The sequence below is a fragment of the Myxocyprinus asiaticus genome, chromosome 42, assembly GCF_019703515.2.
Source record: "Myxocyprinus asiaticus isolate MX2 ecotype Aquarium Trade chromosome 42, UBuf_Myxa_2, whole genome shotgun sequence".
Taxonomy (NCBI): domain Eukaryota; kingdom Metazoa; phylum Chordata; class Actinopteri; order Cypriniformes; family Catostomidae; genus Myxocyprinus; species Myxocyprinus asiaticus.
In genome coordinates, this window is record NC_059385.1 from 1,250,001 (window position 1) to 1,267,987 (window position 17,987).

The window sequence follows — 17,987 nt, forward strand, 5'->3', positions numbered from 1 at the left end:
TATATATATATATATATATATATATAGCCAGGAGCATGTATTAAGAAAGTAAGAAGTAAAAAGAGTGTTTTTTTACATGTTGACTTTATCAAATCTGAACAGAAGTATGAATGATATTGCTCTCAGCATTACTCAGTGTTTCATCTGTTTGTTTTTTGGCTCTCGACTGCTGCTCTAGTCTCTGGTGATGTTTGTATTTGCTGCTCGAAGACATCAATGTGAAACTCATCAAATGGGAAATTCTCACATTTGCTGCTGCTGTGCATAAAAACACATTGATATGGAGTATGTGTGTGTGTGTGAGAGACATTGATAGGACTTTTGCCCTTGCTCTGTGTCACTCCAGCGGGCATCGTATTGGGCATGGCAGACACGGCCTTGCAGAGGTCACAGGCTGACAGACTGATGGTGTGTTTGTCTCCACAGGAGTGAGTTTGTTGGTGCCAGCGGGTGCAATTCCTCAGGGACGCGTCTATGAGATGTACGTGACCGTTCACAGGAAGGAGAGCATGAGGTAACCAGTTGAGCTATTAAAGGGATAGTTCACCCAAAAAGAAAATTCAGTCATTGTTTACTCACCGCTGTGTTGTTATAACCCCATATGACTTTCTTTCATGCAGCTGTGTTGTGTTCTGTTGTTTCTATCGCTATGGCGCACCTGTTTTAGATAAACGAGTTTTCGCTTGAACGCCCCATCTCATGACAAATACTGCCCTCGTGCAGTCTCATGAACTTGCAGAGGAGAGTAACAGTCAGTCAACAGTTTCACTACATTAGATTTCGTTTTGTTTCTCACCAAACCTCATCATATGCTTTCATAACAATCATGCGATTCATGGAATAATTTATTAGACTTCTGAATTATACTTTTGCATCCTTTTGAAGCTTGAAGAGTTGGTCACCATAAACTGCCATTGTATGACATCACTGAGCACAACATTTATTCACAATTTCTCCCTTTGTGTTAAGATAAATAAAGTAAGTCATATAGGGTTATAACAACACAGGGGTGAGTAAACAATGACTGAATTTTCATTTTTGGGTGAACTAACCCTTTAAAGAACTCTCACGTGTGATTTTGTGTTTGATATCAGTCATGATGTTTTTGACGTGGTCTCTGGTTTGATTTGGTTTCAGGCCTCAGGTTGACGACACAAAGACGGTTCTGAGTCCAGTGGTTAGCTGCGGTCCTCCTGGAGCTCTCCTCACCCGACCCGTCATCATCACCATGCACCACTGTGCCGAGACGGACAGCGAGGACTGGCTCATACAGCTCAAGAGCCAATCACATCAGGGCCAGTGGGAGGTGAGTGGGTGGAGTCTGCTATCAGATCTGTCACATTATATCATCATTTATGCATATTACCTTTTAAAGAAATTCAGTTCACTTAATGACCATCTTGTTAACACCTCCATGCACTTGCAACCTTCTAGTTGCAAGGACAGATCCTTCTACTTGAATGAGACTGAAATCTCCGAAAGTCCGTATTTTTAAAAGAACATTCCGGGTTCAGTACGAGTTAAGCTCAATCGACAGCATTTGTGTCATAATGTTGATTACCACAAAAATGTATTTCGACTCATCCCTCCTTTTCTTTAATAAAAGCACAAATGTGTGTTCCAGTGAGACACTTACAATGCTTGAAGAATAACAGTCACCCGTCAGACATCATGTCTGTTTGATGGTGTTATCGTCTTGCACTCCAATAAGTCTAATCCTTCAAATCTGTAAAGTCAAAAGATTTCCACCTGGCATGCAAATGCAATACTGCCCCTATCAATAATATGAAATGATTTAAAAAATCCTTATCAAGTCTTCATTAACGTCTAGAAAAGTTATGATAATTCAATGGTCAAAACGTTTAAAAACACTGAAAACTGTTTGCCAAATAGCAATAATAGTCTTCTGTTCAATTGCTTTAGTGCGATTTCAGCTTATGTGCAATCAAGAGAAATGCCTGTTTCGATGATTGGCTCTTGTAATTAAAAGGCAGGACTTCCTTTCCTGCATATCGAATTTTACGATTTCTGGGATTTATTTTTCTAAGGATGGGCTTTCTTTGATGCTAGTTAGATGCATAAAATGAAACAGGCCACATCCAAACAGCCACAGGTCAAACATGTTTCACTGAAGGCCCCGTTTGTGTTTATGATGTGAGATTGCGTGTCTGTTTACATGCGTGACCACACATTGACCTCCTGCAGAGACCCGTCCTGCCTCCCGTTGGACATCAGGCAGCCTGGACGCTCGCTGCAGCCAGAAATACGACAGCTGTCACCACATACACCCAAACCAGCCCATGCCATGCTGAGCGAGTCCCGATAAACACTAACCCAGAGTTAATTAGAACATGCCGATGAAGAACGTGCGATTATCAGCCAGACAGCGACTAGAGTCAGAAACAGAGATGCGAGACTCACGATAGCGGCCCACCCACTGGCCTTGTATTTAACTCAGGAGACGACGGGAAGTTGGTTATCTTGAGCTGGCCGGGGGTGTAGCTGTGAACAAACACCCCCAAAACTGGCCTTTAGTTTTATCACATACAAACAAAATGACGGTGAGTTAATTAGCCATGCAACCCACGCCAGAGCTGCGATACACTTCAAATAAAACACGCTGCTTCTTGATTGTTGTGCCCTCACCTAAAGTCATGTCAAATGGTAGTACTGTGATATACTAAATGCTGCACAATGCCGTTACGTGCATTAATGCAGAGGCAAATCTGACATGTTTAAATTAGTCTTAAGGCATATCAGTAATGCTCACTGTATAAATTATACTGGAAACAGTTTATTCAAAATGTGAAGAGCATGTTTTGTTTTACATGCAAGTAAAATATTAAAGCAGTTCTGGAACACAGTTCTCAAGTTGTTTTGATGCATAGGCGACATAAAGAACATGGCATGCAGCTGCCCCACACAAAATAAGTATTTCTGTTAATTGAAATGAATAATCGCAATTGCAAAATCAAGGTTTAATAAAATGATTTGCAATTATGATTTTCGTCATAATCGTGGAGCCCTAACAAATACCAAGATTCATAAAAGCTGTACAAATCTATTGATTGATTGTTCATGATACCTGCTGCATGCATTAATGTGAACCAATAGAAGCTTATTTTAAAGTGTTCATATAACATGGTGTTTGCATGCTTTCAAAGAGTACCATGGTATTTTGAAATTGTCGGCATTGACTGTTAACTGTGTCCTACATTTACATTTATTCATTTAGCGACTTACAAAAGCAGTGGTGGGCCATGCATTTTAAGTCTAGGCCTTCAGTGTGATTCATGCCATTTAAGAAAACACAGTTTCACAATAAGACACCCTATGTCTATGGGCATCATACATTATGTCGCAGCTAACTAGTAATACCAATTGACATTTTAAAAACACGTCCACGCACGAAAGCCAGAACTTGAAACGACACTTAAGCAAGCCTAATTTTAAATGCAGCATGACTGTTTTGTGAAATAAACGTCAAAAATCATAATTGTTCATATGAATCTACCAAGGAGGTTTATAATACCTGGAAAAATTATCTAATAATATTTGCAATTTAAATGTTGCTCGCAATAAATTTCGTTTTGTCAGGGTGCATGGTTATGCTGCGTTCCATTCAAGATGGATATGGGATATTCCTACTTGATATCTCCGACCATAAATGCATTCCATTCCCCGATATTTGGAACTGCGACGCTCCCGTTAGCTTAGCAGGAGTTTGACTCTCATTAGAGATGTCTCCTAGCAACCCAACTGATAAACAATGCTAGCATTTGTGCTTCAGGTGTACGATTATCAAAAGAGATTATAATGTTTTATACACCTGTTTCTGCAGGCGTTTGTTAAACAAGCTTTAATATCATGTAATGTGGAAACAAACTCATTTATCGATATTACTTAATAAAGTCAATGTTTATCACTTACTTTGTATATCTCCCAGAGTGTCCACATGTTTGTGTGACATCATGCCCCTGCATCTCGGCAAAACTCGGAGTTGAGAATTTCTGCATGAGCCTACACGCTGTAATTCTGATTCTAATTATTTTCCTAGTAGGAAGTTGTAAAATCCGACTTTCCGAGTGGAATGGAACGCAGCACTACTTTTCAAAACTTGATCTGACACTGAATGCTCAAGCAGACTCATTCACACTTAGAAAACTCCTGATGTTGCTACAGCAATGCAAAAAGCACTTACCAATTTACTTCAAGTGAAAATCAGTCCTCCTTTCCTGTTTAATTGATCACATGGTCATGCAGAACATCTCGTGTTTTTAAATCCATAAGGATCTCTTTCTCAATGGCGATAGCGGCAGTGATGACGATCTCGCGCATTTCCCTCTCTTGAATTACGTACGCCATTTAAAGCGTGATTGCGTCACTCAAGGCCAGCTAGAAGGCCTCGACCGGGACATATCCTAAAGACTACACCCACCAAGAACAAATAAATCAATCTGATTGGCTGATGAATCTGACAATCTGACTTTAGTTGCCCATTCACTTGCACTATTGAGGGATTCGTAAGAAATTCGGAAGGCCTGAGGGGGTGGAGCTTAGACTCACGCGCTGCTTCCGGCATATAATGATTTGTGAAACAGCCGTCGTGCTTTGCTTGTAAGCATCAAGGAATAAATTCTGACTGGATAAACTTTTCATTTTTCTCTATTTGTTTGTAGATTAATTAAGAGTGGAAAGCGATTAACATAGGCAAAAAGGTGATTGAGAATGAAAGGATGAAAAATATGTATTTATTTGACATGTTAGGCCAGCAGAGAAGGCTTTGCTGACCCTGAGAATTCACCACTGTACAAAATACAATACAACTTTATTTCGAGAGCACATTTTAAAACAACTTCAGTTTACCAAAGTGCATTCCAGAAAATCAAACATCATACATTCAAAAGACTATTTGCATTGCACTGTTTAAAACGGCAAATTAAAAAAGTAGGTTTTAAGAATACAACATAATCAATTCATCTTCAAGACACAATTACAAATCAATGTAAAAATCTACCGTGTCATCAATGGATAATGCACATTTCGTTTTTCATATTTTTTGGTGGGTAAATATTGTGTAAAATACGTCTCAGTTGCTACTGTTTCGGGGATTTTTTTAATGTATTTTGTCCATGTATGAACTGTTTTCACTGCAGAAAAATCATTTTCTAATGGAGTATTTTTGTCTTCTGGTAAAAAAAAAATGATCTAAATATCTTTAAAACAAGAAACAATTACTTGAGAAGCAGAATGGCATATGATATTAAATCTTGTTTTTAGAAAATCGAACAAAATTTGGTGTTTTTTTGTTGTTGTTGCTTAAAACAAGAAACAAAAATATGCCAGTGGGGTAAGAAAAATAAACCTGTTTTCCCTTCTGAATCAAGTCTCTGAAAACAAGACCAAATACACTATATTGCCAAAAGTATTCGCTCATCTGCCTTTAGACGCATATGAACTTAAGTGACATTCCATTCTTAATCCATAGGGTTTAATATGATGTTGGCCCACCCTTTGCAGCTATAACAGCTTCAACTCTTCTGGGAAGGCTTTCCACAAGGTTTAGGAGTGTGTTTATGGGAATTTTTGACCATTCTTCCAGAAGCGCATTTGTGAGGTCAGACACTGATGTTGGACGAGAAGGCCTGGCTCCCAGTCTTCACTCTAATTCATCCCAAAGGTGCTCTATCGGGTTGAGGTCAGGACTCTGTGCAGGCCAGTCAAGTTCTTCCACACCAAACTCACTCATCCATGTCTTTATGGACCTTGCTTTGTTCACTGGTGCGCAGTCATGTTGGAACAGGAAGAGGCCATCCCCAAACTGTTCCCACAAAGTTGGGAGCATGGAATTGTCCAAAATCTCATAGTATGCTGAAGCATTCAGAGTTCCTTTCACTGGAACTAAGGGGCCAAGCCCAGCTCCTGAAAAACAACCCCACACCATAATCCCCCCTCCACCAAACTTCACAGTTGGCACAATGCAGTCAGACAAGTACCGTTCTCCTGGCAACCGCCAAACCCAGACTCGTCCATCAGATTGCCAGATGGAGAAGCGTGATTCGTCACTCCAGAGAACGCGTCTCCACTGCTCTAGAGTCCAGTGTCGGCGTGCTTTACACCACTGCATCTGACGCTTTGCATTGCACTTGGTGATGTATGGCTTGGATGCAGCTGCTCGGCCATGGAAACCCATTCCATGAAGCTCTCTACGCACTGTTCTTGAGCTAATCTGAAGGCCACATGAACTTTGGAGGTCTGTAGCGATTGACTCTGCAGAAAGTTGACGACCTCTGCGCACTATGCGCTTCAGCATCCGCTGACCCCGCTCTGTCATTTTACATGGCCTACCACTTCGTGGCTGAGTTGCTGTCATTCCCAATCGCTTCCACTTTGTTATAATACCACTGACAGTTGACTGTGGAATATTTAGTAGCGAGGAAATTTCACGACTGGACTTGTTGCACAGGTGGCATCCTATCGCAGTACCACGCTGGAATTCACTGAGCTCCTGAGAGCGGCCCATTCTTTCACAAAAGTTTGTAGAAGCAGTCTGCATGCCTAGGTGCTTCATTTTATACACCTGTGGCCATGGAAGTGATTGGAACACCTGAATTCAATTATTTGGATGGGTGAGCGAATACTTTTGGCAATATAGTGTATCTTCCGTCTTTTTGCTTCTCAAGTAAATGTATCTTATTTTAAGAACATGATATTTTTACTGGAAAACGAGACAAAATTACTCAATAAGAACATGTTTTTCAGTGTTCAGAACCTTACACATTTTTTTTTTTTTTATCTGAATCAGATCTAATATATATATATATATATATATGTTATCACTCGGCCCATATGGAATCTGTTGACTTTTGTTTTTTGCATTTTCTGCCCTGATTTTTAGGGCAAATCTAAGGATGGGGTTTAAACATGGCATAATGTATTAATGGACCTGAGAGTACTACACTCTTATCGGTAGCTAAAAGAATCATGAAGTTAGCCAAAATATTTAATATACAAACATGCACGAGATGGGGAATGCGTAGGAGTTTTATGAATGACAGATGTCAGAGTTCTGCGCGCGTGGATTCTGTCTGGGCTGGTTATCGCCTACTCTGCTCTCTAGATTTCAGAATCAACATTTAAAAGCCATATCAGTCGATATGGCTTTTAATATGTGTTCAATATGTGTAAAAATGATATTTGTGATCAATAAAATCAAAACACAATAGCACATAACAGACTAGCAGTCTCTTTGTGTGTGTTAACGACACTAATGTCGTCGCAATACAATCGCGCCTGTCTCAAACGCTGCAGATTTCTTTAGATCGCTCCAAGCAGCTGTCAGATCTCCGTTCGGTCATCAATGCGACTCTTCAGTGTTCTCCACGGAGACCCTCGGTGCGTTTGAGCTGCTTAGCAACAGTCTGTGACCTTGTCTTATTTTATCAGAGATGAAAAACTCTTGGATCGCCGTCAGCCGTTCATCAAGGGAATTGAAGGACGGTGGGTGACAAACGGCCAAAGGAAACAGAAGCCGAGGCTTGCTGTCTTCACATGAGCGAAATTCCTGTCAAATGTGCTGGAGAGAAAATATAGTTTTGCTTGGTCTCTCTCTCTCTTGTGTGAAATAATGAGTGTTTCCTGTTGCTGAGAAATGCTGCACTTTCCAGTGCAGTTCAAAATTATTTTCATTATTCAAAAGCTTGTTCTCTGCATGCATGCATAATCTTGATTGAGGAAAAATAGACGTTTGTGTGCCTCCAAAGCATTTTTTCAGTTTTGCTCTAAATTGAATGCAAATATGATTTAAAATAGAAGAATCCTGTTTTTAACTTCCTGTCAAGGCATGGGTAAGTCACTCTGAGCTGGTCAAAAACACTCCAAAGAAACTGAAAGAACAGTGAAATTATGCCAGTGAACAGAGAGATGGATAGATGGTGTGATAAAAGGAAGGAGATATTTAGCAGAATGTCCACGCTGCTCTTTTTCCATGCAGTGAATACATGCAGTGAGCAGGAAACACTGTTAAAATATCATAAAAGTCAGATATTCAAGTCTTGTGATGTCAATAAATATCTTTGTGTATCCTTATTTATTCCAGAAGTTCGAGACTGAGAACTGTTGACATGGAAAATATCCCGTTAAAGACGCTCTTATTGTGAAGATGTGATCGAGTGGTGCAGGCAATAACACCAGATATCCATTTCAACCTTTAAACAAAGAAATAACTGATGATTACATCTCCCGTCTGTCTGTGGCACCGCTCGTAATATCCGTCGGTTTGTTGAGATGGTCACTGTAAATGAGATTTTTTCCGTTCACCCAGGCGATGATGGCCGCGGTCGATCACACATGGCTAGTAAATATTGCTTCCCCAGTCGCCGTACACGAATGATGTGCCGTGTCAAAACACATATCAGTCCTGACACGAATCATTTCCAGAGAGTTTTCTGTGCACTGTAAATGTTGTTCTTTCACTCGCATCACGCTGAGCGTGCAGCCGACTCTTTGATTTGGTGTGTTCGCAGAGCGCCGTTTGGAAAATGTGTATGATTTTGTAGCGTCTCTGTCATTTTTTCCTCCTAAATGCAAAATGTTTTTTGCAAGAACACTTGTGGACTATTTGAACGAGCAGTGCAAAATCTGAAATGAGGAAAAACTTGCATGAGTTTTCATGCTCACGCAGCTTTAAAGTGATTGATCACACAAAAATGAAAATTCTGTCGTCATTTGCTCATCATCTTGCTTTCTTTTGTGAAACACCAAAAGGGAATGTCAGGGAGAATGTTCATGCTGCTCTTTTCCATACATTGAGAGTGCATGGTGACCAGAGGCTGTCAAGCTCCAAAAAGGACAAAAAAGCAGCATGAAAACAGTCTTCTGATGCCATACATTAGCTATGCATGAGGAAGAGACCGAAATGTTAGTTGTTATTCACTGAACATCTTCCTTGTCCGCTGTGGTCCCTATTCAAATTCATTGTATGGAAAAGAGCAGCAGTATATTTGTTGCACATAACACGTTAATACATGTTTGGACCAACATAACGGTGATATTTTATTTGTATTTTATTTTTTTTTTGGGTGGACTATCCCTTTAACGTTGCTTTTTGAAAGCCGTTCATGTTGGCTGTGATGAATCGACTGAGATCTTGAGTAAATAAATCACTTTGGAAGCATTAGCCCAGTTTCCCATCCTGTTTGCTAATTATCTCGCTAACGCTCTGAAATCCCAGCATTCCCACCGGATTCGTTAAGGACGCTAATGACCAGTAATAATGCTGCTGTTTTACAGCCGAGCTGACTATGAAGTATTTTAATTCCTTTTCTCTCGTCCATAATGGGATGACATTAATGACAGTATGCCGCTCATACAAGCGTCAGGATTACAGCTAATAGATCCAGACGCATCACAGCTGTACACACACACACACACACACACACACACACACACACACACACACAGACAGCCGTAATGAATGAGGCAGTCGAACTGACATGAACACAATTTCAGAGGTCACAGATTTCTCACACACATTTATGCATCTATACTGAGCAAAATTAGCATTGATTACCTGCAGATATCTGCAGAGCAGGTGGCTGAAGACTGACTGAAATTACTTGAATAAACCTCCTCTGTGATCAACACGTTTTCAGTTTCTGAATTGATAATTATTTTAATATTTTTGTGTAGCATAAAGGTACAAATGTCAAGCTCTTATAATTGTTCTGAGATCATAATTTTTTAAACGGCAGAAATTCTAGAAAAACAAATATGTAAGTAGGTTGGCATGATGTTTGTTTTTAGTTATAAAGTAATGAATGAATGAATTATTCATGTTTGAAAAATGTTTTTCTGCTGAATCGGAGTCATTGTGGCATAACTACCATGCAGGAATCCATTTACCAGGACATGATGTCACAGATAGGACCTCTGTAGATATTTCACCCGTCCCGTGAAATACGGGATTGCCCCATATTTAAAGATGAAATGATGCATCCTGTTTCGAATCAATATGGGCATGATCTTTTTTCTCGTATTCAAGGTGGTCAGATGACGTCACGGTGAAATCGTTCCAGATCATTAATTTAACACTGATGAAAGTTGAAATTTTTGCCTACGGTGTGTAAGGGGGTGTCTGAAAAGTCCACAGATTATGCTAAAACTTTTTTTTTTATTGTTTTATTGAAAAACAGAAGGTTCAATATAAATAATAAGATGTACAAAATTAATGATACAATCACTGTCATAAAGACAAGAAGTACATATGAATAAATAAATAAATAAATAACAAATATACATATAAACCAACACAAGATAAAGAAGATAAATAATCAAATAAATAAAAATAAATATACTATTGTTAGTCATGGGTCAGGAAAGAAAAGAAAAGAAAAAAAAGAAAAGAAAAAAATATACATTTTTTATTAATAACTTTCAAAGCATTTATTGCTAAAACTATAGAGGATGTTGTAAGGGACCATCTGAATATGTCATGCATACAGTAACCCGCCCAAAAATAGTTTATTATCCAATGACAAAGCTATTTGTAGATTTTGGAGGGAACTTAAAAGAATATTCCGGGTTCAATACACGTTAAGCTCAGCATTTGTTGCATGTTAAATACAACAAAAAAAATATTTTCGACTCGTCCCTCCTGGACGAGATGGAGGTTACAGTGAGACGCAATGGAGGGGCCAGTTTTTGGTAGCACTTTATTTTACAGTACTGTTATGCATTTACATCCTATATAACTATAGATGTTATTATGTACTAACCCTAACCTTAACTCATATTAAGTACATATAGTTACCTAATATTACTCAATACTTTCTTGGGTAAGTACACTGCAAGTATACTGAAAGTACACATCTGTAAAATGAAGTGCAACCCAATTTTTGGAGGGTTTAAAAGCAGAAATGTGAAGTTTATAATTTTATAAAAGCACTTTCATTAATTCTTCTGTTAAAACTCATGGATTATTACTCATGGAGTTGTTTCTACACATAAATAATTAATATTCATGCTGTTTAGTCAGAGGGGAACTGGCCCTAAAAGTGAGCCTTCATAACCAACATCTTATGGAGTTTTTTGGGTTTTTTTGGTTCCTTGCCAAAGTTGCCTTCGGCTGGCTCACTGGGGGTCTAAATACAAATATTATTTAATTAAGGCACAATCAACAATCATAACTGATCAAATAGCACAATGATGCACAATGAAGGCATTATTGGCTTTATTTTCTATTAGCATAATTTCCTGTACAGTCATTCTTATGGTAATTTTAGGGTTTTTTGGGATTATGGCATTACGTCGTCATGGCAATGAAGTTGTAAAATTGTCTATAACTTTACCCAGATGCGGTAAGTGATCTTATATCACAGTAAAATCATGTTAACACACATATTGTTTATGTCTTGTGTCTATACTTTTGAAACAGTGAGTATTTTAATGTTTACAGATTGACCCCATTGACTTCCATTGTAAGTGTCTCACTGGAACACACATTTGTGCTTTTACTAAAGAAAAGGAGGGACGAGTCGAAATTAATTTTTGTGGTAATCAACATTGACACAAATGCTGTCGATTGAGCTTAACTTGCATTGAACCCGGAATATTCCTTTAAGGAGAACAAACACTGTTAATTGACCATGTTGATTATAATCTGTCCGGTTAATCAGTCCGGTCTATAAATCAGCCTATCTCTTGTTTGCATGTAAGTTCTCTCTCTCTGCGTGTTCATGTAGGATGTGGTGGTTGTGGGTGAGGAGAACTTCACGACGCCCTGCTACATTCAGATGGACGAAGAGGCGTGTCACATCCTGACGGAGACGCTGGGCACGTACAGTTTAGTGGGTCAGTCTGTGAGCGCCGCCACCACAAAGAGACTCAAACTGGCCATCTTCGGTCCCGTCAGCTGCACTGTACTGGAGTACAACATCAGAGTTTACTGTCTCGACGACACGCAGGACGCGCTGAAGGTATAGAGTCACATTCACCATCAGCCATTCATCAATACTGTTACCATAGCAACCACAGCTTGGTGTGTGTGTGTGTGTGTGTGTGTGTGTGTGTGTGTGTGTGTGTGTGTGTGTGTACTCATCCATAGCAATCGTTTTGGGACCAAATCATCTCTAAAAGTGAGCTAAATCCGTCAAACCTCACATTTGAGGATGTTCTCGATGTAAAAGTGCTTCATAAATGAAGCAAAAGGTTTTTGGCTTGTTTTGGGTTAGTCTGTATTCTTTTCTGTTACCAGCATTATATAAAAAATTATACGGTTTGTCCTCATTTAGATTTAGTGTTTGTGGGTGGGTGGGAGTTTGCATGTATTTAAATGTGTTTTTGCATATGTGAGTGGACTTGTGTGTGTTTGTGTATATACGTGTGTGCTAGTAGCAGATGATTTGTAGGTTTTAGAGGTGTAACAGTTCTAAACATGAACCATATGGTTCGCCAACCACGGTTCGTTAAGCACTTGCTCCACAGTTCATCTCTAGTTTAATGACGCATCTGGATCACACAGTTTAGCAAAGAAAATAAAGCGGCAAATAGACATGCACAGTTGCAACCTCCGCTAATGCACCAGTACACGCCACCTGGGTCAACTTTCTACAGAGAGAAGCTGTCCTATTAACTGTTAGTATGTTAAATCGGTTGATGACATCACAGTTCTGCATGCATTACTTGGCAAAATGGCAAGCGGAGAAAACAAGCCGCAAGAGTGTTGCATTGATGTCAGATGAACTGTGTGTTTGTTTCCTGCTGAGCTCTGATGGACTTCATGTTGGTCTCATCAGGAGGTTCTTCAGATGGAGAAACAGATGGGTGGAAAGCTACTGGACGAACCGAAGTCTCTGAACTTTAAGGACAGCACACACAACCTGCGTCTGTCTCTGCACGACGTGCCACACACACACTGGAAGAGCAAACTCCTCGCCAAATACCAGGTACAGAGTGGAGTCGCGTTCACACAGAGTTATACAGTCAAACGCGCATCTAGTGTCGAAGTCACACCATGTTTGGAGAGTTTGTAGTTGGTTTCCGAAATCGTCTGGTGTTAGAATGACATTCAGTAGATGTTTTTGCAACGTTTATGATTTAAAATCTACGTCAATGTTAATTTTTGGATGAACTGACCCTTTAATATTAAATGCATTTACATTTAGTCATTTAGCAGACATTTTTATACAAATAGACTCACAGATAAGGAACATAAGCAGTTTGTCATGTACAAAAGTCAACAATATCTGTAGTATCGCATGGCCAAGTTCCAATAGTAACCGGAGTAAAAGAGACAACATTTTTAATATTATTATTATTATTATGACTATTATTATATTAAAGAGCACCTGTTATGGTTTTACAAATATGACCTTTCATGTAGTGTGTTATATAGCTGTTTGTGAATGTAAAAAAGTCTGCAAAGTTTCAAAAATCAAAGTGCACGACAAATGGAGTTACTGACTCCCAAAAGAAAGAACCGATTCTGAACACCTGAAACGAGTCGTTAGTAATTCCAGACTTACTTCCTGTACTAACCTACGTAATTTGCTAACAAAAAACCCGCCTCTGGTCTTCATTGGCTGCTCGCGAACAGCTTTGACCCGCCCTCAAACACTACACTAAGCGGTAGACCAATCACAACAGACTGGGACATCTGACCAATCAGAGCAGAGTATGCTCTCTGAAAGGAGGAGTTTAGAATGAATCCTTTAGAACGGATCATTGAACGAGTCATTTTTGACACTGGGGAAAAAAGTTAATGCTGCAATTTAAATTATGAGCAAATTAAAGTGTTTTTTGACCTTGGATGCATGTAAATCTATTAATTAGGCACGTTTAAAAACCATAATAGGTGCTCTTTAAATAGTAAGTGCCATTATGCTTGCGGACTGGTTAAGTGCTGCTGGAAGAGATGCGTTTCTTGAATTACTTTTGCATATTACATTAAAGGAATATTCCGGGTTCAATACAAGTTCAGCTCAGTCGACAGCATTTGTGTCATAATGTTGATTACCACAAAAATTAATTTTGACTCGTTCCTCCTTTACTTAAAAAAAAAAAAAGCACAAATGTGTGTTCCAGTGAGGCACTTACAATGGAAGTCAATGGGGTCAATTTCTGGAGTGTTTAAAGACCCTTATAAGATTTTATAACAGCACTTACATTAATTCTTGTTAAAACTCATGGATTATTGGAGCTGTAAAGTTGTTTAAATCATCATTTTACAATCGTTTTTGAGTTTACGCTGTTTTGTTGTCATGGCAACGGAGAATCGTAAATTGTTACATTTGCTATAACTACACAGAAAAGGTTAGTAAGTGATTTTATCGCACTAAAATCATGTTTAATTAAAATTGAATGTATGTTTTGTACAGCATATATAATCTTGAGTATTGTTGATTGATGAAAATTTAAATGGGTTGTCTGTTCCTAATTCGTTACCTAATGCTAACATGTACAACTTTATGTTTTAGGATGTGTTGAAATGTACATTAACCGAGACTAATAAGTGCTGTGAAAGATTGTTCATTGTTAGTTCATGTTAACTAAAGCATGCAACCTTAATGTAAAGTGTTACCTGAAAGTTTGACCCAATATTCGTGCATGCTGTGATTATTAGAATTCTCACATGTGCTTCATGTGTAAACTGCTCTTTTCTGTTCCTAAATTCAGAGTTTTCATTCAAATCAGTCATTTATGAGGGACGCATTTCATTTAGGACGCTGTAATTGTATTTGTCAAGATAAACAAGCTGTTGATGCTGGTGGGAATGTTTGAAACTTCTGCAGACAGACGGCACATTTGAGAAACATTTTGAGGAACTTTAAGACTGCAGATCTATTCTAGCTTTTTATTTCACATTGTCATTCTCTCTGTGTCTCTCAGGAGCTGTCGTTTCAGCAGGTGTGGAGCGGATCTCAGCGTAATCTTCACTGTACGTTCACACTGGAGCGTTTCAGTGCCAGTACAGTCGATCTCTCCTGCAAGCTGTGTGTGAGACAGGTGGAGGGAGAGGGACAGATATTCCAGCTCAACACCACCCTGTCTGAGGTCAGTACATACTGCACACTACCCCTGCACGTACAGCAGGCCTATTCAACAAGCGTGCCAAATTTTCTGTGGCCTGCTTGAGGTTGTGAGTTGTCTTAGGGGCTGTTCAAACCTAATGCGTTTGCATCCATCCGCACTGTTTTTCAGTTGTTTTCCTATGAAAACTTGCGCTGGACAGGCATCTTTCACTGTTGCTTTTTGCTAGTTTTACAGCATCTGATGCAGGAGTACCATGATTTTTGTCTTTTTCACTGAATGGGAAAATTAACCCTAGAATGCATATGCAACTTTACCACCCTTAAATGCATATGTAGGTCAAAAAAGACTCCGGTGGAATCTAGATGCTTATCCTTTTTTTAAATTAAAGTAATTACAATTGTAAAATAGTTGATATATCTTGTATTCAATTCTGAAGAGTTTCAGACACATTAAACACAGTAGAGTTATGGGCAATCTTCATGTCTGATGGTAAAATATGAAACGTTTCTACCAGTGTTTGGTGTAATGCATTACTAAGTAATTAATTACTGTAATTAAATTACTTTTTCATTGAAAAAAGTAAGGGATTACTCTTAATTTTTCAGTAATTTAATTACAGTTACTTCTCATGTAATTTAACATCTAATGTTCAAATATATGTTTTCTAATTTATATTCCGCCCCCTTAAATTCTTTGGCCAGTTCATGAATAATTTATTTGATTTTATATAATTTATTTGAAAGAATTAAAAGAACAGTTTCATGTTTATTCTTGTATTTTTCATCTGGTCGAGGTTGATCAGGGTTTTAGAAAGTAATTAGTAATAAGTAATGCAATTACTTTCAGACAGAGTAATTAGTACAGTAATCTAATTACACTGTAGAAGATGTAATTAGTAGTTAGTAACTAATTACTTTTTTTTAGAGTAACTTACCCAACACTGGTCTCTACAACTGTACTCGCACAAACAAATACAAATAAGTACAATGGACTAGAATTTATTTATTTATTTATTTTATTCAAATGACAACTATGTACTCTATATTGAGTGGTGTGGTGTAAGTTGCAGTTTCAATCATGCACTTCCAATACAAGCATCGGCCGAATGACAACTTTCTATTCTTGCACATAACACATAAATATAAACATGAACATGTTATTTAACATACAGTGTTTTTGACCACCCCTGGAGTCACGAGTTTGAATCCAGGGTGTGCTGAGTGACTCCAGCCAGGTCTCCTAAGCAACCAAATTGGCCCGGTTGCTAGGGAGGGTAGAGTCACATGGGGTAACCTCCTCGTGGTCGTGATTAGTGGTTCTTGCTCTCAATGGGGCGTGTGGTGAGGTGAGCGTGGATCGTGGAGAGTAGCATGAGCCTCCACATGCTGTGAGTCTCCGCGGTGTCATGCACGACGAGTCACGTGATAAGATGCGCGGATTGACGGTCTCAGAAGCGGAGACAACTGAGACTTGTCCTCCGCCACCCGGATTGAGGTGAGTAACCGCGCCACCACGAGGACCTACTAAGTAAAGAAAACTGAAAAAAATTAAATCGATGTATTACAGAAATAATACCAGTGCTAAGTGCGTTGAATCCCATAGGAAGCATATGCATTCCAGAGGTAGTGATGCAAATTCTCTTATAATTTAAAAAAGTAGTTTCACACGATAGAAGACACTTTCATTGAGGAATACCTGGAGTAGCAGATCAAAAGACCACTTCGTATAAACATTATTAGACGCTAGGTCAATTTTGACCCACGTGCATTTTAGAGTTAAAGAACTGAACATTTTTTTTTAATTTTAATTTTAATTTATTTATTTATTTTTCAGGGACAATACACATTAATCAAACATCTCAATTATGTAAATGTATCAGATTTAGCCAATGGCTAATTTTCATCTGCTGTTCCTGGGCAGGTTGATGTCAAAGGTCAAAATTGCACTCAATGTGTTTTATATAGTAAACAAATATTCTACAATATTGTAGAACTCTTATCTACAGATAAAAATATTTAGTTGACTAAATATTCTGTCCTGGCACACAGATCCTGAAGAATTTTTCCATCTTGTGTACTTCAATCTGAGCATCAGTACAACAAGTTCACATGATCACACTTATTTACTAATTAAAATTTAATAAGTCACCTAGAAAAAGTGCACAATCTGAAAATGGTCTGGTGATGATGTCACAGGTCAGACACCGGCTTTTCAGTCTGTGAATCTGAATGTTAAGAGATCTTCTGCGTTTGACCCTCATCAGAATAAAGTCCTGCTGACATTTGAACATAAACGACAAGACGAGAGAGACAATTAGAGCATTAGAGTGAATGTCAGGATGGGGACTTTTTAAGGGTGAATGACCCATTTCTGACTCCCCGTTGACCTTTAACCCTCATCTCTTTTTTTTTTTTTTTTTTTTTTTTCTGCTCTCATCAGCTGTTCCCAGCAGCATCACTGACTTTATAAGTGTCTCCTCTGATAATTGTCATGCAGTCCTAATGATGCCTCTCAACAGCTCACACAGTGTTTCCAAAGTCAATAACTTTAATAACAATAACTTCTTAACGCAATTAGACCTTATTCACACTTGCGCCATCTGTGATTTTTAATGGGAATGACAACGAGGCTGTGAGGGATAGACTTACAATCTCTTTAATGGACTGTACTGCAGTTTAAAGTGTTTTTGGATCATTCAGTGGACAAAACATTGATAAAATATCTGTCCAAGAACATTCAAACTCCAGAAAACATGAGTTGTGGAAGATCAGATGTGATCTAGGAACTTTATACAGCTTTGTACCGTTCGTGCCATTGAAGAGATGGTATGTCAATCCCGCACAGCCTCGTTGTCATTCCTATTAAAAATCAAGGATGGCGCTAGCGTGAATAAGGTTACAGTGATTCTCAATTGTTCTGAACATAGTTCATCAGCCTAACTATGGGCTGTTTATGGT

The 17,987-nt window shown here is 38.7% G+C and overlaps 1 protein-coding gene across 3 annotated transcripts in view; it reads left to right on the forward strand.

Annotated features, from left to right (window-relative positions):
* LOC127433065 (netrin receptor UNC5C-like) overlaps positions 1–17,987 on the forward strand; it is a 260,166-nt gene that overhangs the window by 234,633 nt on the left and 7,546 nt on the right. For all 3 annotated transcript variants that reach the window (XM_051684703.1, XM_051684704.1, XM_051684705.1), the window contains 5 exons: positions 427–514; positions 1,138–1,306; positions 11,742–11,975; positions 12,795–12,944; positions 14,887–15,051. In XM_051684703.1, coding sequence (XP_051540663.1) covers positions 427–514; positions 1,138–1,306; positions 11,742–11,975; positions 12,795–12,944; positions 14,887–15,051 — 806 coding nt within the window. The remainder of the gene's footprint in view (positions 1–426; positions 515–1,137; positions 1,307–11,741; positions 11,976–12,794; positions 12,945–14,886; positions 15,052–17,987) is intronic.